Source organism: Mastigoproctus giganteus, chromosome 13, assembly GCF_048544385.1.
Source record: "Mastigoproctus giganteus isolate SK-2022 chromosome 13, ASM4854438v1, whole genome shotgun sequence".
Classification (NCBI taxonomy): Eukaryota; Metazoa; Arthropoda; class Arachnida; order Uropygi; family Thelyphonidae; genus Mastigoproctus; species Mastigoproctus giganteus.
This window is the reverse complement of record NC_143587.1, coordinates 108083682-108103543: the sequence shown is the minus strand read 5'-3', so window position 1 is coordinate 108103543 and position 19862 is coordinate 108083682. Positions and strand designations below refer to the sequence as shown.

At 35.2% G+C, this 19862-nt stretch overlaps 1 protein-coding gene across 6 annotated transcripts in view; it reads right to left on the bottom strand.

Annotated features, from left to right (window-relative positions):
- Positions 1-19862, bottom strand: part of LOC150076347 (phospholipase D1-like) — a 496427-nt gene that overhangs the window by 432141 nt on the left and 44424 nt on the right. For all 6 annotated transcript variants that reach the window (XM_090387709.1, XM_090387710.1, XM_090387707.1 and 3 more), the window contains exon 3: positions 15614-15761. In XM_090387709.1, the coding sequence (XP_090243835.1) occupies positions 15614-15761 (148 nt within the window). The remainder of the gene's footprint in view (positions 1-15613; positions 15762-19862) is intronic.

The window sequence follows — 19862 nt, the reverse complement described above, 5'->3', positions numbered from 1 at the left end:
ATCCATCAGTGTTTTAGGCTGAGTGTCTGATAACACACAGGGTACCTGTTCCCCTCTAAGCCCCAGGTAAAGATTAAGGTACTTTAATTCTAAAATAACAGGAAAATTCAGTATAAAATATAAAATAGATATTTTCTCATATATATCAAAAATATACATTGAAAAAAAATGTAAGATATCAAGAAAAAGTCAGGAGGGCAATTATAAGACAACAAGGAGGCAATTATAAATGATCACGAGTGGCACATATAACCTTTCAATAAATACTATTTGCATTGATAATCTCAAGAGTACTATAACTAACTTTAATCTTATTCTTTAATTGGAGAACATTCAGAAATTTTAATTGCAACAATTAAGCCTTGTTATATGTTGTGACTATTACTGTGGATTAAAGCCATACGACATTTTTATAGCTTGTAGGATTGGTTTCACATAGGCATAACAACTGGTGGTGATGACTCTGAGGGAAACTATCATGTCAACTAGCTGGTGTGACAAATCAAACGCCCCAACAACTTTTAAAATACTGCCCCCCACATTTAACCCTAGGGGTCACATCTGGTGAGTAGTAGTGGCATGTGATGCAAGAAAGCAAGTGTATGAGCTTATGCCGCATCAGCCAAAAAAAAAATATATCACACCATTCCCTCCAAATGCCTGTCCAGTTCCTCAAATTTATTTAACTTATCAACTTCCACAACGACAGATGGAAGTTTGTTCCAGCAATTAACCACCCACTGGCTAAAGGCAAATTTCCGCACATCTATTCTACATCTGTCTTTTCTTAATTTGAATTTATGCCACCTTAGGTTTGTAATCTGAACAAGTGGAAGGATCCCATCAGAATTCAGCGTGCTCAACCAATTCAAGACCTTATACACCTCAATCAGATCACCGTGCAGGTGCCTAGTCTCCAGCCACTGCAATTTGCAGAACTGAAGCCTCTCTTGGTAAGAGGATCCCTTCATTCTCCTCACAAATTTTGTTGTCCTTCTCTGTACACACTCAAGCAAATCTACATCCTTCCTAAAATGAAGCCTCCAGACCTGTACGCAGTGCTCAAGGCGTGGCCTGACCATTGCCTTATACAGAGGGACAATCAACTCCTTTTCTCTGCTAGCAAAATTCCTATATATCATTGACAAAACCCCATGACCTGCCCTGGCAGCCTGTCTGCATTGCTCAGAAAACTTCATATCTGACTGCACAATTACTCCCAGGTCTTTTTCATTTTCTATCACCTTAAGTGTAGTACCACACAGTTGGTACGTTTCTCTGGGGTTACTTCTACCCATATGCAATACTTTGCATTTGTCAAATTTAAACTTCAGTTGCCACTTCTTAGCCCATCTGCCCAAATTATCTATTTCCTGTTGCAGTAGCACATTGCCATTACTGTCATTAACAACCCTGCCAACCTTTGTATCATTTGCAAACTTCGACACTAAGCCTGATATACCTTCATCAATATCATTTATAAATATACAGAACAACAGAGGACCCAACACCAAACCCTGTAGGACTCCACTAATAACATTTGTCCACAAAGAGCAGCACCCATTAATTACCACCCTCTGTCTTCTCCCACTCAACCATCCTTTTATCCATTGTAGCAACTTACCCTTAATACCATTCTGGTTGAATTTGTACAATAGTCTTCCATGCGCAACAGTGTCAAAAGCTTTCCTGAAATCCAAATATATGATATCAAAATTATTTTTTGCATCCAGTTCCTTTGTAACCACATCATAATATCCTATCAAATTTGTCAGACAAGACTTTCCCTTAACAAACCCATGCTGTGTCTGAATTATTGCTGCAGTCTTGTCTAGATGATCCTGCAATGCATCTTTAACCAGTGACTCCATTATTTTACCGGGAACAGAAGTTAAACGAACTGGTCTGTAATTACTTGTGTCACCCTTCGATCCCCCTTTGTGAATACGTTTGCACATCTCCAGTCCGTGGGGACCTCCCCTGAGTCCAAGGATGCTCTCATAATTATGGCTAAGGGTGTGTGTCTCTCTCTCTCTCTCATGGTTAATAATAATAATAGCTTTTCCATCTTCGATATAGCACCTGAACGCTGTTTTGTGATCACTGATGATCTTAAATGCATTAATCCTTTAACTTTTATTATATTATAAGCGCACTGTCCCTTATAATAGTATTCACTGTTGAAGCAGTGAGACCTAATTCCATGTGATAGGTAAACTGTCCTGTTTCATACTTTTTAATTAATCATCTTCATTTCTAAATCAAATTTGTTCCATTTCCAAGCATTGCCACTTTCCATTGATCCCTTTCTCTTCACCGTTGTAATAAGTAAATAGGAATGAGGAGAAAATTCTGAAAATGTATTTGTGTTTTTTATATGACTGAAGATTTCAGTGAACGGGAACTCATCTCACCATAATACTGTAACGTAAAAACCCACAGAATTTCAGTTATCAGTATTATAGCAAATGCAATAAGATCGAGTTTATTACCTCTTTATAATAGATTGCGCTAACAGAAAGGCCCAATAAAATGGAAAGTGCAAATTGTTTTGGTTTTATGGTAGCGATCTCCAGAAGTGTGCTTTAGAAAAATATCACAAAGCATTCAAAACTGCTTCTTATAATGGAACATATGATAATGATGAAAGTGTAGTGCAATTCCCATTATAAAAATGACATTTTAGAGAGATAAATAGCTTAGTTATATAGCAAAAATTTTTACCTCCAAGGTCTTGGAACGAATTACCAAAACAACCAATGTGTCATTGGGTTCACATTGCAACATATTCACGATACCTCCATTTATTCCTATGGGATGCAAAATAAGTTTCCATGATTTTTTTTTTTTTAAGTTTGCACCAGCCGGCAAAAACTTATGTAAAGTTGAATTTCTGAAAGTTGAGTATTATGTAAGCTGGGGAGTGGCTGTACAATGATTAAATACATTTGTCTATATTTCATTATGGTTGCTGGGTATTTCTGCTATAACTAGTAGTGCCCCTGATCCATAACCTAGTTTAATACTTTTTCTTGCTTGCTTAGATGCTCAGTAACATCATTCCTATTATTTTTATCAATATTATATATATATATAATATTGACCACCTACCTAGTATCCAGAATATGTGCAGCCAGCTGCTGTGGGAGGGACTTAAGTCAGCAGAAGGTTGCTATGGGTATCCATGACCATGCAGACTGCAGTGCACCCCGGAGTTCCCTTGGTGGAGGATCTATCCATCTGATGTATCGATCAAGGTGGTCCCATAGATTTTCAATTGGGTTAAGATCCGGAGAATTTGGTGACCAAGGGAGTAGCTTAAAGTCTTCGTTGTGCTCCTCAAACCACTCGAGGACAATTCTGGCAACGTGGGATGGCACATTGTCTTGCTGATAGATACCATCACCCTCCAGGGAACACTGTCAACATGTATGGGTGGACAGAGATTTATTTGATCGGTAGCGATCAATAGGTAAACATTTGCATTCAGGGTGCCCTCCAGAGGTATCAGTGGATCCAAGCCATGCCATGAAAACATTCTCCAGATCATAACGCCACCCCCAACAGCCTGCCTTCCACCAACCAACAATCATGTCTGGGTGTCTGTTCTCAGAGGTTTTATGCCTAATACGCCACCATCCATCCACTCGGTGGAGCAGAAATAGTGACTCATCGGAGAAGGCCACCCATTGTCACTCAGCCAGGGTCCAGTGTTGGTATTGCTGTGCAAACTGACTGAACTGTTTGCAATGAACGGCCATCGGCATGGGTGCTGTCACAAAGCATCTGCTCCGGAGCCCAATGCACAACAGGGGTTGCTGCACTGTCGTGTTGGAGACCTTTATGGTGGCCCCACTGACCAACCATTTCAGCTGACATTCACCTCTAGTGAATAATGGCACATGGGGCTCCACAATTGGCACATCGGGTTGTCAAAACTGTCCCATTCGTCCAATCTTGATACACTTTCACCACGTGAGCATTTCAAAGTCCACTGTTTTGGAAATTCTGGCACCCCTGGCCCAATAGTCAATGATCATGCCCCTTTCCAGGTCTGATAGGTTGCGTCCTTTGTCATGACAGAGGCTGTTACTGTGTTCATGGATGCCAAACATCAAGCCTTATATGCTTGCAGTGTGAACTTGATAGTGCTGTATGATTCGCTAGGCGTGGTGATGTCTGCATTTGAGGGGGGTGACTGGATTCTGTGTGTGTGTGTATATATATATATATATATTTTTTTTTATTTGTTCAAAAAAAATCAGCTTCAAAGTTATTAATAAACGGGGTATCTGACTAGCACAAGATTTTAGATAGATGGATACAATATCATTGAGGATGATAAATGCATGTCAACAAATAACTACCAGCTCCATAATTTAAAATAAGCTTGTAAACTGTATTATACCAATAATTTTTCCCTTATTCTGTTGTTTATTTCAACATCTAAATCTTCTGTCTTCATTAATACTGTTTTCTAAGTTGTTCCAATTTTTTTGGTTATTTAGTCTACACTAAACTTTTATACCAAATTCTACATTGCAAATTAATATTTAAATGTCACTATACCATAAAAAAAAAAAAAGTATAACATTTATAACACTTCCTTACTAATAGTGCTCTTTGGGATCAGTCCCTTCAAAAGTGCTATAATGGGAGTTTAATATAATAATAATGGTTCAGTTTTTACATTTTTCCCTTGCACTAAAGTTTTAGTTGCATACATTTTTAAATTTTATTAAATGGTCCTTAAATTATAAAAAGAGGCAATAAGGTGCAGCCCTGCCCCACTCCTTCACCATCCTTTAAAACGTTTATCCAATGTTTTCTTCAGTTCTCATCATAAATTGCCATTTTTATGCAAATTTTCTATTCGCCTTAAGATTATCCTTTATGCCATACATTTTCTGAAACATGCAAGAGCAGATTTCTGGGAATCTTTGTATGGCTGATTTTTAATTATTAAGAGATCTTAAATATTGTTTAAGATCTCTTAATTATTAAGTTAATTAAGTATCTCTTAATTATTGTTAAATATTAAGAGATCTTAAATATTGACAAATTTTGTAATTTGTCTTATTGTAAATATTTGATCCTGAACATTCCCTGTTTGTCCTGCAACCTGACTATTCTCCATTCAACAATAGTTCTAATCCTACTACCTAAAAAAATTTTCCTGATATACACTAGGAAATCAAATTCCCCTGTAACTTCCACATTCAGCATTACTTCACTTTTAATTTATTGATATAATTAATGTCTTGCCCAGCATTCTGGAACTTTTATTTTAACAAACAACCACTGGATAATGCCATGTAACCATCATGACATTACTTTCCCCCTCTATCTTTGAGATTTAATTTCAAATATATATTCTGCCTACCCATACTTAATATGCCTTTTCTAACTCAGTAATGTAGATGGTATCTAAAATTCCCCCCTTCAATTTTTTTTTATCTCTTCTTTAATGTGTCTTCTGCTTCATTTAGAAATTCAGTGATAAATAAATTTCCATTTATACTTTGGGCAGTTGATGCCAGAATAGTTTACAGCTTCACTGTAACTGTTTCACTGAAGTATAATAAAGCACAACAGGTAACTTACAGTGAATCTCACTCTTTTGTGGCAGTGTATGGACTCTCTCGTGGAACGTGAACTTGCATCCACATGTCACCCCAGCACCACTGCATATACTCTTTACCCCTATAAAATTCTGTTTTAATTTTGCCCTTATTTTTGGTTACCTTACAGTTCCCCACACACACAAGTCCCTGGGAAATTAACTAAATGCTAAAGCATTTTTCCAACCTCTTGATACTTGTTTTCCATATCTTTCTGAAGAATATTTTTTATTCTCTTTCACATATTCCAGTCCTCTTACAGCTGTGGCATTAGGGGAGAGAGAGAGAGAGAGAGAGAGAGAGAGAGAGAGAGAGAGAGAGAGAGAGGGCTGTTGTTGTGGTGTTTTCTGGCACAAGGGCAACTTAGGCCATATTGCACCTCCCAAATCAATTGAATTTACATATAAGAACTGCATGTACAGCAGTTAGAAATGGTCATACATTTGACTTTGTTTTAAATAGAAAAAGAATTCAGAGAGATTTGCTTCTTTACCTATGGTGCTATTCAGAGATAGAGGTTGTTGCAGATCTGAAATGAAACTAAAAATGAAACTTTGTTGGGCGTGAGAGAGAGAGAGAGAGAGAGAGAGAGAGAGAGAGAGAGAGAGAGCGAGCGAGCGAGCGAGCGAGAGCGAGCAACGGTTGCATGTGGCAGAAATGTGAATATTAAAATGGATGGAGTTACCAAAAGGGATAGAAATGAGAAATGAATATATTAGAAGAGAGACATTGCATGAATTGGGGATAAAAGAGGGAAAGATTGAAATGGTCAGGATATGTAAAGAGAAGAGGGATTGGGATGAACCAGTAAACAGAACCCTGGATTTGCAATGAAGGGTTATCGAGGACAGAGATGAACTGAGAGGAAATAGATGGATGGAGGCCACAGAGGTGTGTGTGAAACTAGAAGGGACTTGGACTAAGACAAAGAAATAGAATGACTGAAAAAGCTGACCTCACTCCAAGTAGATGGAATTAAGCTATCAAAAGGAAGACTGATTTTTCACATTGATAACTTGGGTATACCACCGAGTCCATTTGTAAACTAGCTATCACACACTGAAATCTCGTAATTAAATGTGCGAAATAATTTATATAAAATTTATTTTTCATTTTATGTATATTTATATTACAAATAAAAACATTTTCTTATCTACTAATGATTCTTCTGTAGTCACAATACTTACAAAAGGTCACATAAATGAAAACCACAAAACCAACAAAATGCATAAAGCAAAAACAGACAATTATTTTGTTTCAGGTTATTGATAAAAGTCTGCTGCCAATAGAGTTCCCACATAGCATAGTCTGCTGGTGTTACTTGGAAATAGTCTATTTTATCTTGCAGTCATGTAATAAGGTTGATGCAACCTGTAATCCAATTTCTAAACATAGAAAGAACAAAACATGCTGAAACGTACTGCAGAATGTTTGGGTTCAGTATGATAAAGTGTGCATGAATCAATGGCAAGTCTACAAATGGGTGAATAAGTTCAAGAATGGTACTAAAGTGTTGGGTATTAAAAGTGTCTCCTTGACCAAGAAGAATCCCCAATGTTGCATGTTGTGCTGCAATGCCAGAAAAAAAAAAAAAAAAACATATTTATACTCTGGCATGACCACCAGGTCAGTGCAGTTTACAATAAATCAATCAATACAAAATGTTAATTGTATTTAGCAGTCATGGGCTTGAACCCCAGTCCACTCAAAGAGCATGTGCTACTACACTCGTGCTCCTGACCACTTGGTTATGTAAGGCCTAAAAGAAGTAATAGTAGGGGAAGAACTCTCACAAGGAAACCATCACATTACTAATGATAAAATTGCACTATATGCAAGATTAGTGTTAGTTCATTTCACACCATCATTAGCAAGGAGCTGCACTTCCAAAAAGTGTGTAATTCATGGATTCTGCTTTTTGATGTTAAACACCAAACTGAAGGCAAGATGACTTAATGTCTGTTCTGTGCTTCTTGGATGGTATGAATAAAAAGTATACACCTTAGAACATAACAACCAGAGATGAATCCTGGATTCACTATTACACACTGAAGAGCAAATATGGAAGTTCAGAGTGACAACAGAGGCCAACAGAAACCAAGAAAATCCTAGTCCATGCATCAGCCAGAAAGTGTTACTCACTATATCCCAAAATCATAAAGGAGTGATTCGGGAATATTATAATTTAGAGAGAGAGAGAGAGAGAGAGAGAGAGAGAAGAAACATTGACAAGTTACAAATAATGTGATATGCTTCTGAACCATTTAAAGTCAGCAATTTGAAAGAAACTGTGGTTCACATATTTTATGGAACCCACAAACTATTAATTACAAAGAGTATTTTCAGCATAAAAATAGCCACAAGTATGGTGGATGCATAAAGGAGATAAAAGCATAATTAACTATACCATTACTTTCACTGCTAGCTTTACCTATGATGGTTTCAACCTGGGAGTGAAAAACCACAGAAATGAGTTAATCTGCATTGGAAACGTTTTTGGGCTTTCTTCTCACCATGACCGAATTAGATCTGCCTGACAAAAATCTGCATTTTCTTCTCTATCAAATTGGAAGAAAAAGGTTTAAGAGTAGGGTGGTTTTCCCTCCAAGTGGATTAAAATCTGAAGCTGCATGTGTTCAGGAAGCAGGGTTTGTGTTAAGATACAAGATATGCAGAGGATTTGAGATCGGAAGTAACCATCACATCCTGTGTGATGGTTACTTCACAAATCAACCATCACAAATTAGAAATAATTTTGAAACTTTCGAAATCAAAAGTTGAATGGCATTGCTGATTTAATATAATTTTAGATGAAGAATGGGCAAAAATTTAATGGTAGCTGAAAAAGAGGCACATAAGGAAGAAGATCTGCAAGAAGAAGAAATTCCAAATGCCAGAGCTGGGATATGTGAAAGAGAATAAAAAAAAAAAATATTGGGAATATGGAAAAATGCTTTGGCATTTAGTTAAAATTCCCAGGGACAGGTGTGGTGGGGGGGACCATAAGGTAACCAAAAATGATAAGGGTAAAATAAACAGAATATTTTAGGAGTAAAGAGCATATGCAGTGGTGCTGGGGAGACATGTGGATGCAAATTCACATGTCATAAGAGAGTCCATACACTGCCGCAAAAGAGTGCGATTCACAGTAAATTAACTGTTTCACTTTATTATACTTCAACGAAAGAGTTACAGTGAAGTTGTAAACTGTTATGGCATCAACTGTTCAAAATATAAATGGAAATTTATTTATCATTGATGAATTTCTAAATGAAACTGAAGACATATTAAAGACAAAAAAAAAAAAAAAAAAAAAAAAAATTGAAGGGGGAAATTTTAGATACCATCTACATTATTGAGTTAGAAAAGACATAAAATATTAAGTATGGGTAGACAGTATATGTAATTGAAATTAAACCTCAAAGATAGAGGATAGTAATGTCATAGTGATTACATGGCATTATCTAGTGGTTGATCGTTGTGGGAAAGACATTAACTATATTAATAAATCAAAAGTGAAGTAATGCTGAATGTGGAAGTTAGAGGAATTTTATTTCCTGGTGTAGATCAGAAAATTTTTTAGGGAGCAGGATTAGAAGTATTGTTGAATGGAGAATAGTCAGGTTGCAGGATAAACAGGGAATGTTCAGGATCAAATATTTACAATAAGACAACTTACAAAATTTATTTTTAAAAAGATTAACAGATCCTCTATTTAGGATCTCTTAATAATTAAAAATCAAGCATACAAAGTTCCCAGTGATCTGCTCTTACATGCTCTTAAGATGAATAGAAAATGCGTATAAAAATGGCAAAGGTATGATGAGAACTGAAGAAAACATTGGATAAATGTTTTAAAAGATGGTGAAGGAGTGGGGAGGGCTGACCCTTATTGCCTCTTCTTTTTATAATTTAAGGACCATTTAATAAAATAAAAAAATAAATTTTTAAATGTATGCCACTAACAAAGTTTAGTGTGGGGAAAAATGTAAAAACTGAATTATTAATATTACAGAAAAATCCCATTATAGCACTTTTGAAGCAACTAATCCAAAGAGCACTATTAGTGGGAAAGTGTTATAAACATTATCCATTTTTGGAGGATATATATATATAATCAATATTTTGAGAGAACATTGATTTTTTTTTATATATGGTATAGTGACATTAAATATTAATTTTCAATAGAGAATTTGGTATAAAAATTTAGTGCAAAGTGGAACAAGTTAGCAATTATGTTTATCTACGAACAGTATTAATGAAAACAGAAGATTAGACATTGAAATAAACAGAATAAGGAAAGTAAGAACACAGAAAGCCAGTTAAATTTCAAAAAAAAAAAAAAAAAATTGGTATAATAGTTTACAAGCTTATTTTAAATTATAGAGCTGGTAGTTAATTGTTGACATGCATTTTCTCCCACATACTACATCATCCTCAATGATATAGCATCCATCTGTCTAAAATCTTGTACTAGTCAGATATCCTGCTTATTAATAAACTTTTATACACATTTTTTGAACAAAAAACTGAATTTTAATCTTTGTTCAAAAAAGAAAGGACTCTTTCCTCATATGCAACAAAAATGCCATATACTGTAAACAATTCCATTCTACAAAATAGAATTAAATAAAACATTTGATGTTTGAGCATTTTTAACAAATTCAGTCTTAGAAAGTTTTGATCCTACTTTGTATTCCTGTAAAAGCTGAAAATATTCACATCTGAATGATATCTAATTTTTAGATGGTAACCTTGATATTTATTTAAAATCCTTATACCAATCTAAAAATTCTTTAGATTATTACATTCAAATATTGACCTTATACAATAGCATATTTTTTTTTTGGAACCCACATTTTTAGCCATGTATAACGAATTGTTAGGTTGATTCAGATGAAATTTTTAAATACAGACTAATGAGTTTTCAGTTTTTCACATTATACATGCAATTGTTTCCAATTTGCAATTCTGAAGGCACAACTGTGAAACAGGATTTTAATCCACCCGCCCAGAAACATTTTCATTCTCAAGATATATAGAAAGAGGATGTTCATGTACAGTTTGTACTTTTTTTTTTTTTTTTTCCTCACATCTACAGCTTCAGTAGGCCAAAATTTATGAAAGCTTGACTTTTCATATTTTAATTATTCCCAGTTACTCTAAAAGCCTAGAGCTCTTTTTTGATGTGTTTACGAAGTCCCTAAGTTTATGGTTCTACTAATCCATTCTTTTAATAAAGTTCCACATTAATTAATTTTTTAATAATTGGAGCAATGTAGCATTGGAAAGTTACTACTGTGGGATGATTAAGTGACAAAAAGTAGTTTTTTCCTAATTTGATATAAAATGCAATTTGCACCACAGACAAAAACTGCACCTCACGCTGTATTCCTACGAATACTACTGTTATCATTTCTGAGGTTAAGTTAGGCAAATTTTTGTCACCTCATATCTGCTCACTGGTATGTAAGTGGATATCAATTCAGTTATTAGTCGGTCTCTTTGAAATTAGAAATGTAGTAGTTACACCTCACGTCAATGTATGTTCAATTCATTACTTCAGAAAAAGGGCAGAGACAGTTACTTCATTGGTCATCTGTTGGTTTGTTTATAAGGATAAAGAAATTAAAGACAAAACACACTGGAAGTGTGAAAAATAATAAAAACACATTGTTAAAACATGAAAAGAACAAATCATTTTGGTGATGAAGCAGAGGTTGAAGCTGTAAAAAAAAAACTTTTGAATACTATCTGTACAGGTACTAAAAACTCCTAAATTGCCAAGAGTGGATAGCATTAAAAGAACAATATTAAACATAAGACACCAACATGTTTCTACCACAACTATTTCAATTCATCGTAATGACAGTTTCCAAAAAAGTATAGAAAAACATCCAACGGAGACCAGTTTTTATTCTATGTTGGACTAGTTTAGAACCAAATATTAATTTTTTCCACAAAACAACCTTTAGTTATTGGCACAAAGTGGGCGCTGGTATTTTTAAAAAAAAATACTGTCCCATTTCACCAATTATGCACTATACATAGTCTAAAAGAAAAACACATATCCTTGCCATTAGTGATGGTAGAAGTGCCATTAGGCACTTTTAGTGTTCTCAAACACATTAGGAACTTAGAGCCATCAGTCTTACCACTGTCAATTACAACAGACTGAGAGGATGATGATTAATGCATGCAAAAAGGAATTTCCATACCTAACACAGAGGTTGTTTTTTCCATTTTTCACAATGGATTTTTTGTGTAATTCAGAGTCAGAGTAAAAACACTATTGCTGCCAACATAGGTAGATTTAATGCTGGCAGCAATAGTGTTTTTACTAATCCATATAGTAGTGAATGTGTTGGAGCTATTATGTTGACAATACGATCCAGAAGATCAAGAAGTTAGCATACGATGCAAGAAAGCTAGCAGCATCAGCCAAAAAAAAAAAAAAAAAACCCTTCCATTTCACCCCTCCATTTGTTCGAAATACCTGTCCAGCTGACCCTTAAATTTATTTAGGCTATCAACTTCCACAACAAGGGATGGAAGTCTGTTTCACCAACCAACTACCCACGGGCTAAAGACAAATTTCTGCACACATCCTACATCTGTCTTTCCTCAATCTAAATATATGCCCTCTCAGGTGATTATTCTGAGCAAGAGGAAGAATCCCATTGGCATTGAGCATGCTCAAACCATTCAAGGCTTTAAACACCTCTATCAGATCACCTCGCTGGTGCCTAGTCACCAGACACTGTAATTTGCAAAACTTAGCATTAGTAGAGGCATTTGATGCAAGAAAGCAAGCTTATGCAGCATCAGCCAAAAAAATAAAATAAAATAACCACTTCCACTTAACCCCTCTGTTCGTTCGAAATACCTGTCCAGCTGAGCCTTAAACTTATTTAGGCTATCAACTTCCACGACAAGGGATGGAAGTCTGTTCCACCAACCAACCACCTGCGGCTAAAGGCAAATTTCCTCACATCTATGCTACATCTGTCTTTCCTCAATTTGAATTTATGCCCTCTCAGGTGATTATTCTGAGCAAGAGGAAGAATCCCTTCAGCATTGATGCATGCTCAAACCATTCAACGCTTTATACACCTCTATCAGATCACCTCGCTGGTGCCTGGTCTGCAAATTACAGACACTGTAATTTGCAAAACGACACTGTAAGCCTTAAGCCTCTTCATAAGAGCACCCCCTTTGTTCCATTCACTAATCTTATTGCCCTTCTCTGTACTCATTCCAGTAGCTCTACATCCTTCTTGAAATGAGGCCTCCAGGCCTGTACAAAGTACTCTAGGTGTGGCCTCACCATTGCCTTATACAAGGGAATAATCACCTCCTTATCCCTGCTAGAAAAATTCCTGTATATCATTGACAACACACCATGAGCTACTCTTGCAGCCCATCTGCACTGCTCAGAAAACTTCATATCTGCCTGCACAACCACCCCCAGGTCCCTTTCATTCTCTACCACTGTCAGTGTAGTACCACAGAGCTGATACGTTGCTGTTTCCCCATAGGTAGTACTTTACACTTGTCAATGTTAAACCTCATTTGCCACCTCTCAGCCCATCCTTTCCAGATCCTGTTGCAGCAGCAGCAGCATAATATCGGTAGTGTCCTTGACAACCCTGCCAACCTTCGTATTGTCTGCAAACTTGGACATTAAGCTTGATATACCATCATCAATATCATTTATAAATACAGAAAACAATAATAGACCCAATACTGAACCCTGAGGGACTCCACTAATAACATTAGTCCACGATGAGCAGTGTCCATTGATTACCACTTTGTCTTCTTCCACTCAACCATCCCTTTATCCATAGCAGCAATTTGCTTCCAATGCCACACTGCTCCAATTTGCAGTAGTCTTCCATGTGCAACAGTATCAAAAGCCTTTCTAAGATCCAAATATATAATATCAAAGTTATTCAATGCATCCAGTTCTTTTGTGACTGCATCACAGTATCCAATCAAATTGATCAGGCAAGACTTTTCCTTAACAAAACCATGCTGTGTCCGAGCTATAACTGAAGTCTTGTCTAGATGATCCTGCAGTGCTTCTTTAACCAGTGCCTCCATTAATTTTCCTGGAACAGAAGTTAAACTCACAGGTCTATAATTACTTGTGTCAGCCTTTGATCCTCCTTTGTGAATTGGGGTCACATTTGCATATCTCCAGTCTATGAGTAACTCCCCTGAGTCCAAGGAAGCTATCATAATTATGGCTAAGGGTTTGATTACTTCCTTTGCTGCCTCCTTTAATATAACTGGATAGATCCCATCCGCCCCAGGTGCCTTTCTTGTGTTTATCTTCAACAATTTCTCCTCCACTTTACTCTCAGTTTTTACAAGATTATCTAGCTTACTGCCAGAGTTGAATACACCTCTGGGCATTCCCCTCGCTGAATAACTCCTCATGTGTGAATGTCGATGCAAAATATTCATTTAGTTTGTTAGCTCCCTGAGCAGGATCATCAACAGTTGAACCATTGATATCAAGTTGTCAATTACTTTGACAAAGATGGGTTGGGCATCCCGACATAAAATATCAATGATTACCACCACAATTTTCAAATGAAGTGTGGAAATTGTGACAGTTTTGCAGTGCTAAATGAGTTAGAAAAACTGTGGAAAACTATGATCCGAACAATACTATTGATTATATTAGAGGAATAATTCATTAACATTTCCAATTAAAACATTGTTCATTTCTATTATTACTCTACTGTTAACAACAGATGTATCTCTGTTAATTTAATAAAAACATTAATTCCAATTAAATATTTCTTTGTAGTATTTTCAGAGAGGCAATGAATTTTCCAGCTGGTGAACTGTGGGCTATGAATTGTCCACATGATGAATTGTGGTGGTGGGTGGGCGATTAACTTTCCAGATATGGATTTAGATTAAATATATAGCTCAAGTTTAGCAACTAAGATATATTATAGTTAATATTACTTATGTAATCTGTCCAATTTGGTTTTAAGTAACATTAGTCTTCTCCACTATTGGAGAAGACTAATGTTACTTATTCTAGGCAGATACCACTACCCAGACGCCACCGTTTCAAGGTTTTTTGGATTCTCATCGGTGGGCAGATAGTTACCCTGGTTATGAAGCATAACTCCACAATAAGAAAGATGCCAACTGGTGTGCAATAACTAAAAAATGTTTTAGGGCTGAAAGCATCAGAACACAGAAAATTTGCTGATCAAACAAGTTTGTGCCTAGCACCACGTTAGTTTGTTGTAAATCTCTTCAGTGGGCAGTAGGTACCCACCCAGTGATGAGGGCCAGAAAGGCTTGAAAAAATGCCATCTGAGTGGCAGTATCTGCCAAAAATAAATATCATTAGTGTTCTCCATTGGTGAAACATTACTTATTCGAGGTAGCAAAATATCAGGATAACCCGTTGTGAAGGCATTTACAATAGGAGATATAACAAAACTATGCCATTTCACCTACTTTGTTGATTTACTATAAATTAACATTATGCTATGCTTCATTATGCTATTTCATGCTTATAAGTTAATCATTAAATTTTGAAAAAAAAATTTAATGATTAACTTATAAGCATGAAATAGTCTAATGAAGCCTTTAATACGAGGTACTTTAAACGAATAATGTGCAAATGAGCATTTGCTAGGCAGGGAGTTACAAGCTCTGGCTTTTTTAAAATAGCAAGCAGTAATAGCAGCCATTTGGTTATAAATCAGTATTAACACTATATTCTTTAATAAAAATTTCACAAATTTAATATTTGAATATTAGAACAGGTATTCAAACAACTGCAAAAATCTCCTGTGCTCCATTAATTTCAACTATAGGTCTTAAACTTTATCTAATACTACGTTTCACTATTACATACAGTAATAATGCTGCAAAAATCAAGATTACATCAGAGGAGCATAACGTTCATAATAAAGCAAAAAAGCAAAAAAAAAGCAAAAAATAAAAAAGGAGCTTACAAGTATGGATTTAGGAAATGAGTTGTATGATATCTTTCAACATCAACTATCTTTACACTTATTTCAACATTAGGTAACAGCAGTGACTGTTTTACATCTCTGAAGCTAAGTGAAGGTTTATGTATTTTGCAGAAAGGAAAAGAATGTGCTGAAAATATAAATAAATAAATAAATAAATAAATAGAGGGACAACTTGCATTAAAATTTTAGTAGAACAGATTTGTAAACAAATACAGAGCATGCCATTTGTTAAAAATTTTTTTATGAACAGTATCTTTTAGTTTACCCTCTCATAATGCAGGGTGGCCAAATTAAGCAATGATTATATAGATTTAATACAGAAGCTGTTTTCTTTTGACAATCAGTGTGGTCACGATAGGCTTAATGGATCATGCTGGAAGTGGTCTCAAATTGAAGACATTTCTTCCTAGGTGTGCACAAAGCTGTTAAAATTTAAAAATTCTGAATAGTTTTATTTTACGGAACGGGCCAGTTTTGTACTACAAATGAGAATAGTTCAACATTCACTCAGATGGAGCCACAAGAAAATGTTAACTGTTAAAAAAAAAAAACAGTTGTCTAATTTGATAAGGCATTTTTTTCCTGATTAAAAATTCGTACAATCTTGTCCTTTGTTCTGAAAAAAAATAAATAAAATAAATAAATAAAAAATAAATAAATAAATAAATAAATAAATAAATACTCTGCTACCAATTGCAAAATTCTCTACTAGTGCTATCTACCTTAAAATTAAGAAAGAACTAATTTTTTCACAGCTCATGATATGTCCCCATGTTGCGCAAGCATGCTCATACACTCATTATGTTTAATACGTTCAGAACTCATTTTATCGTTATCAATTTAGAGTTTATTAGTTTTTTGTTTTGAGGTTATATAAGGTAAGTAATTAAGGATTTAGAAGTATGTCACAATCAGAACGTGGCAGACATGTCCGCCGCCATGCTACTCTGACTGGTCATGTTGAACATACCTTGCAAAGAAGAAACAGTAAGAGGGGAAAAAAAAAAAAAAATCCCATTTTCTAATTATTATCATAATACTTCACAGCATAAAAATATCCCTGGATAATAGGCGTTTTCTTTCTGATTTTTTTGTGGCGTCGAGATGAGAAGGGTGCTTAGCTAAGGTAGAGTGTTTTCCCCCACATCCTGTTGTTTTAGAAACAGTATCAAACAGCGATTTAAAAAGTGTCAAATGGGGGATAAACACCCTAGGCATATCAACCTAGGACAGTGGGTGGGGAAATCAGTGAGTGGCACCTGTCAATCACTGCTTTGTTTCTGTCCATTAGTCGAAATATGGACTTTTACCTGAGATCTGGAGTTTTACGTACTTAAATAATCTTATAATAATAATACTAACAACAAAATGGGATATTTTTTCTGGGATTCAGAGGAAACCCTTTTTCGTGTTTCTGCAAATGTATTCAGGATCATTCTGAAAGGAAAGTCTGATACTGAATACAGTTACAGGTATATATATTGATATTACAGGGTACTACATTTCTTTAGGACAGCTAGAGAAAAAAAAAAAAAAAAAAGTCTGCTACCAATTGCAAAATTTTTGCAACAAGTACAGCTAGTAAAGATATAACTTTGTGAAATACCATATCACTACAAGTTTTTTTTTAATAATTGATATAAAAAAAAATATATATATATATATTCTTATACCTTATTTCTTAATATTAAACAAATTTCAGCAATGTTATATGAAATGGCCATTCCCGATCTTCCAGTACATCACACTATAGACAACTCATTTATTGTACAGTGATTCAAACTTCATGCAATCCAAATATCAGTAATTAAAACTTATTTTATTATAAGATTAAAGTCATTATAATAACTATTACTTATAAGAAATTATAATAATGTTGAAAATATTCACCTTCTTGAATGCATGCAAGGACTCTTTTCACTATATTTGATGACACCTTTTTAAGGTTTGAATGTCTAAGATTGCAATTTCATTCTGGATATTGGCTTTCAGTTCTTCCAATGTGTAGCATTACTTTTACAAATAATCATCAGGTTACATTAAATCTGAGGATTTGGGAACCATATACAGTTTAACATCTATATACTGTGTATGGTTATATCACAGTTTTGGATATAATGTGAATATGATCGTGTCCCTGAAGAGAGAGAAAATCTAGAAGACAAATACTAGAACTCACAGAAGGGAATCAGCTACTGAAATGGTTTCCATCCATTTCAATTCTATTTTGTTAACAAAAATGTTAACAAAACTAACTAAAATACACCATTCTAGATTTTTTGTATCTTCTACTCTTTAAAAAAAAAAAAAAAAACCAGTAATCTGTGTTTGTTTGCTTTTGCTTGATAAATCTTTGGGAATTTCATCGTATGGAACTAAGCATTTTTGAAGCTCCCTTTTGAACTTTGGGCTATTTTAATTCAAGAATCTGCATTCAAAAAATAAGATTCTAATTGCTTGGCTAACTTTATGCCTTCCCCTATGCCTTTTAGTGTAAAATTTGGAAGTTCAGAATTTATCTGCGATATCATCATCTGAAGTGATTTTACCTCCGATGCAATTTGCACAAAATCCACTATGCCAGCTTCTTTTTCTACCAGAAACTGTTGAACGACTTAAGTAATACAGTATCTTTATTTTTTTAGCAGCAGCAGCAACTAAGGCAATGTTGCTCTGTGTATATGTCTATAAATTGCATGTCCTGAGGTTGATTTTCTGTTTTGCTGGACAAAAACCCACGTTTCCAGGAAAAAAAAAAAAAAAAAAAAAACCATGCTGCCCTCGCCTGATTAACTCAGCCACGTTGTGAAAAAGATCCATAAAAATTCCTAACTTCATCAACGAGATTTGAACTCTGGTCTTTTCCAGCCAGTGTGTGTGTGTGTGGGAGGGGGGGGGGAATTCTATCAACGGTGCTATCCACGAGGGCTTCAGTAGTCATATCAAAACCTTCCCCCTCCTACCGATGTAGCAAGTTCTACTATTGCACTGACTCCATTTTCTGCCTGTTCAATCATATTTCCTGAATGAACGACTCTGGCCATACATTTTTCCACACGCATTTATGGTTTTATTTCTTTCAGCGATAAAATGCTAATTCTGATGCAGTCCACAATTGAGAAATGTTTCCATGCTTCCATTACTTCAATAGATTCGAATCAATTTTTTCCAAAATCCATTGCAGCAATTTTCTGATGGAATTAGTTTTAAAGGTGTATATAATGCCTTGATCTAACGACTGAAAGAAAAAAAAGTTGTATTAACCCAGTACAACTGTGGCAGTAGGAACATAACTTCAACATTTGGATGACTTAAATCTTTTGGATGGCCTGGTATGCTATCCAATAGCAAAAAAACTTTGAAATCTAGATTTTTCCACATCTGAACAAGAACACATTCAATAGAACAGAACGTAACATGGGAATTTCCCAACAAAATAAAATACACGGATTTCTCAATAATTGGGGGGTTTTTTTTGTTTTTTTTTTGACTAGCGAGTTAACATTGGGGATTCAAAAAGAGTGGAAACGTTGAAAAATTAGATCCAACATAATAGCAGAGTCTTCCCCCACACACAAGCTCAAAAATACCATGTTATGAGAGGTTTACCGAAATTCTCTAACAGCATTAGAGTGAAACCATGTGTTATATAAGAACCATGTTGTGTGAGGATTGCCGCAATTTATCAATCGTGTTAGAGAAAAACCGTGTTGTAGAAGTACCGTGCTACACAGGGGTTGCCTGTACTTGTTAAGTCATCAAAATGCAGACATTTGGGATATTGTAAACATGGTGTCCCTCAGGCCTAAGGGAAATGGAATTTGATTATATAGTATGTACAATAAGGATTTTTTTTTTTTTTTTTTTTTTAAATACAGATAAGAATCAGATTGGATCTGATCAGACCCCTTGTGTACTGGATGTGGAAAAGTCTCAGATAATTGATGAACACTGAGTAGGCACTTTCCCTCAGTCTTTACTGATGAAAGACCTAGGATCCGAGAAGAGGTTGTGCCATACAAAATCAGTGATTTTGAAATTACAGATGACCATTTATTAAAAAAAAAAAAAAAAAAAAAAAAAAACTTTTGAGTATAAAGGCAAGTAAGGCTCCCAGAACTGATGGCATATACCCAGTAACTTAGAGGGCGGCCACCAGAGAGCATATTGAACCACCAAGGTTAATTACGAGGGCTTTGGACTACGGAGAGATTCCTTTGGATGACAT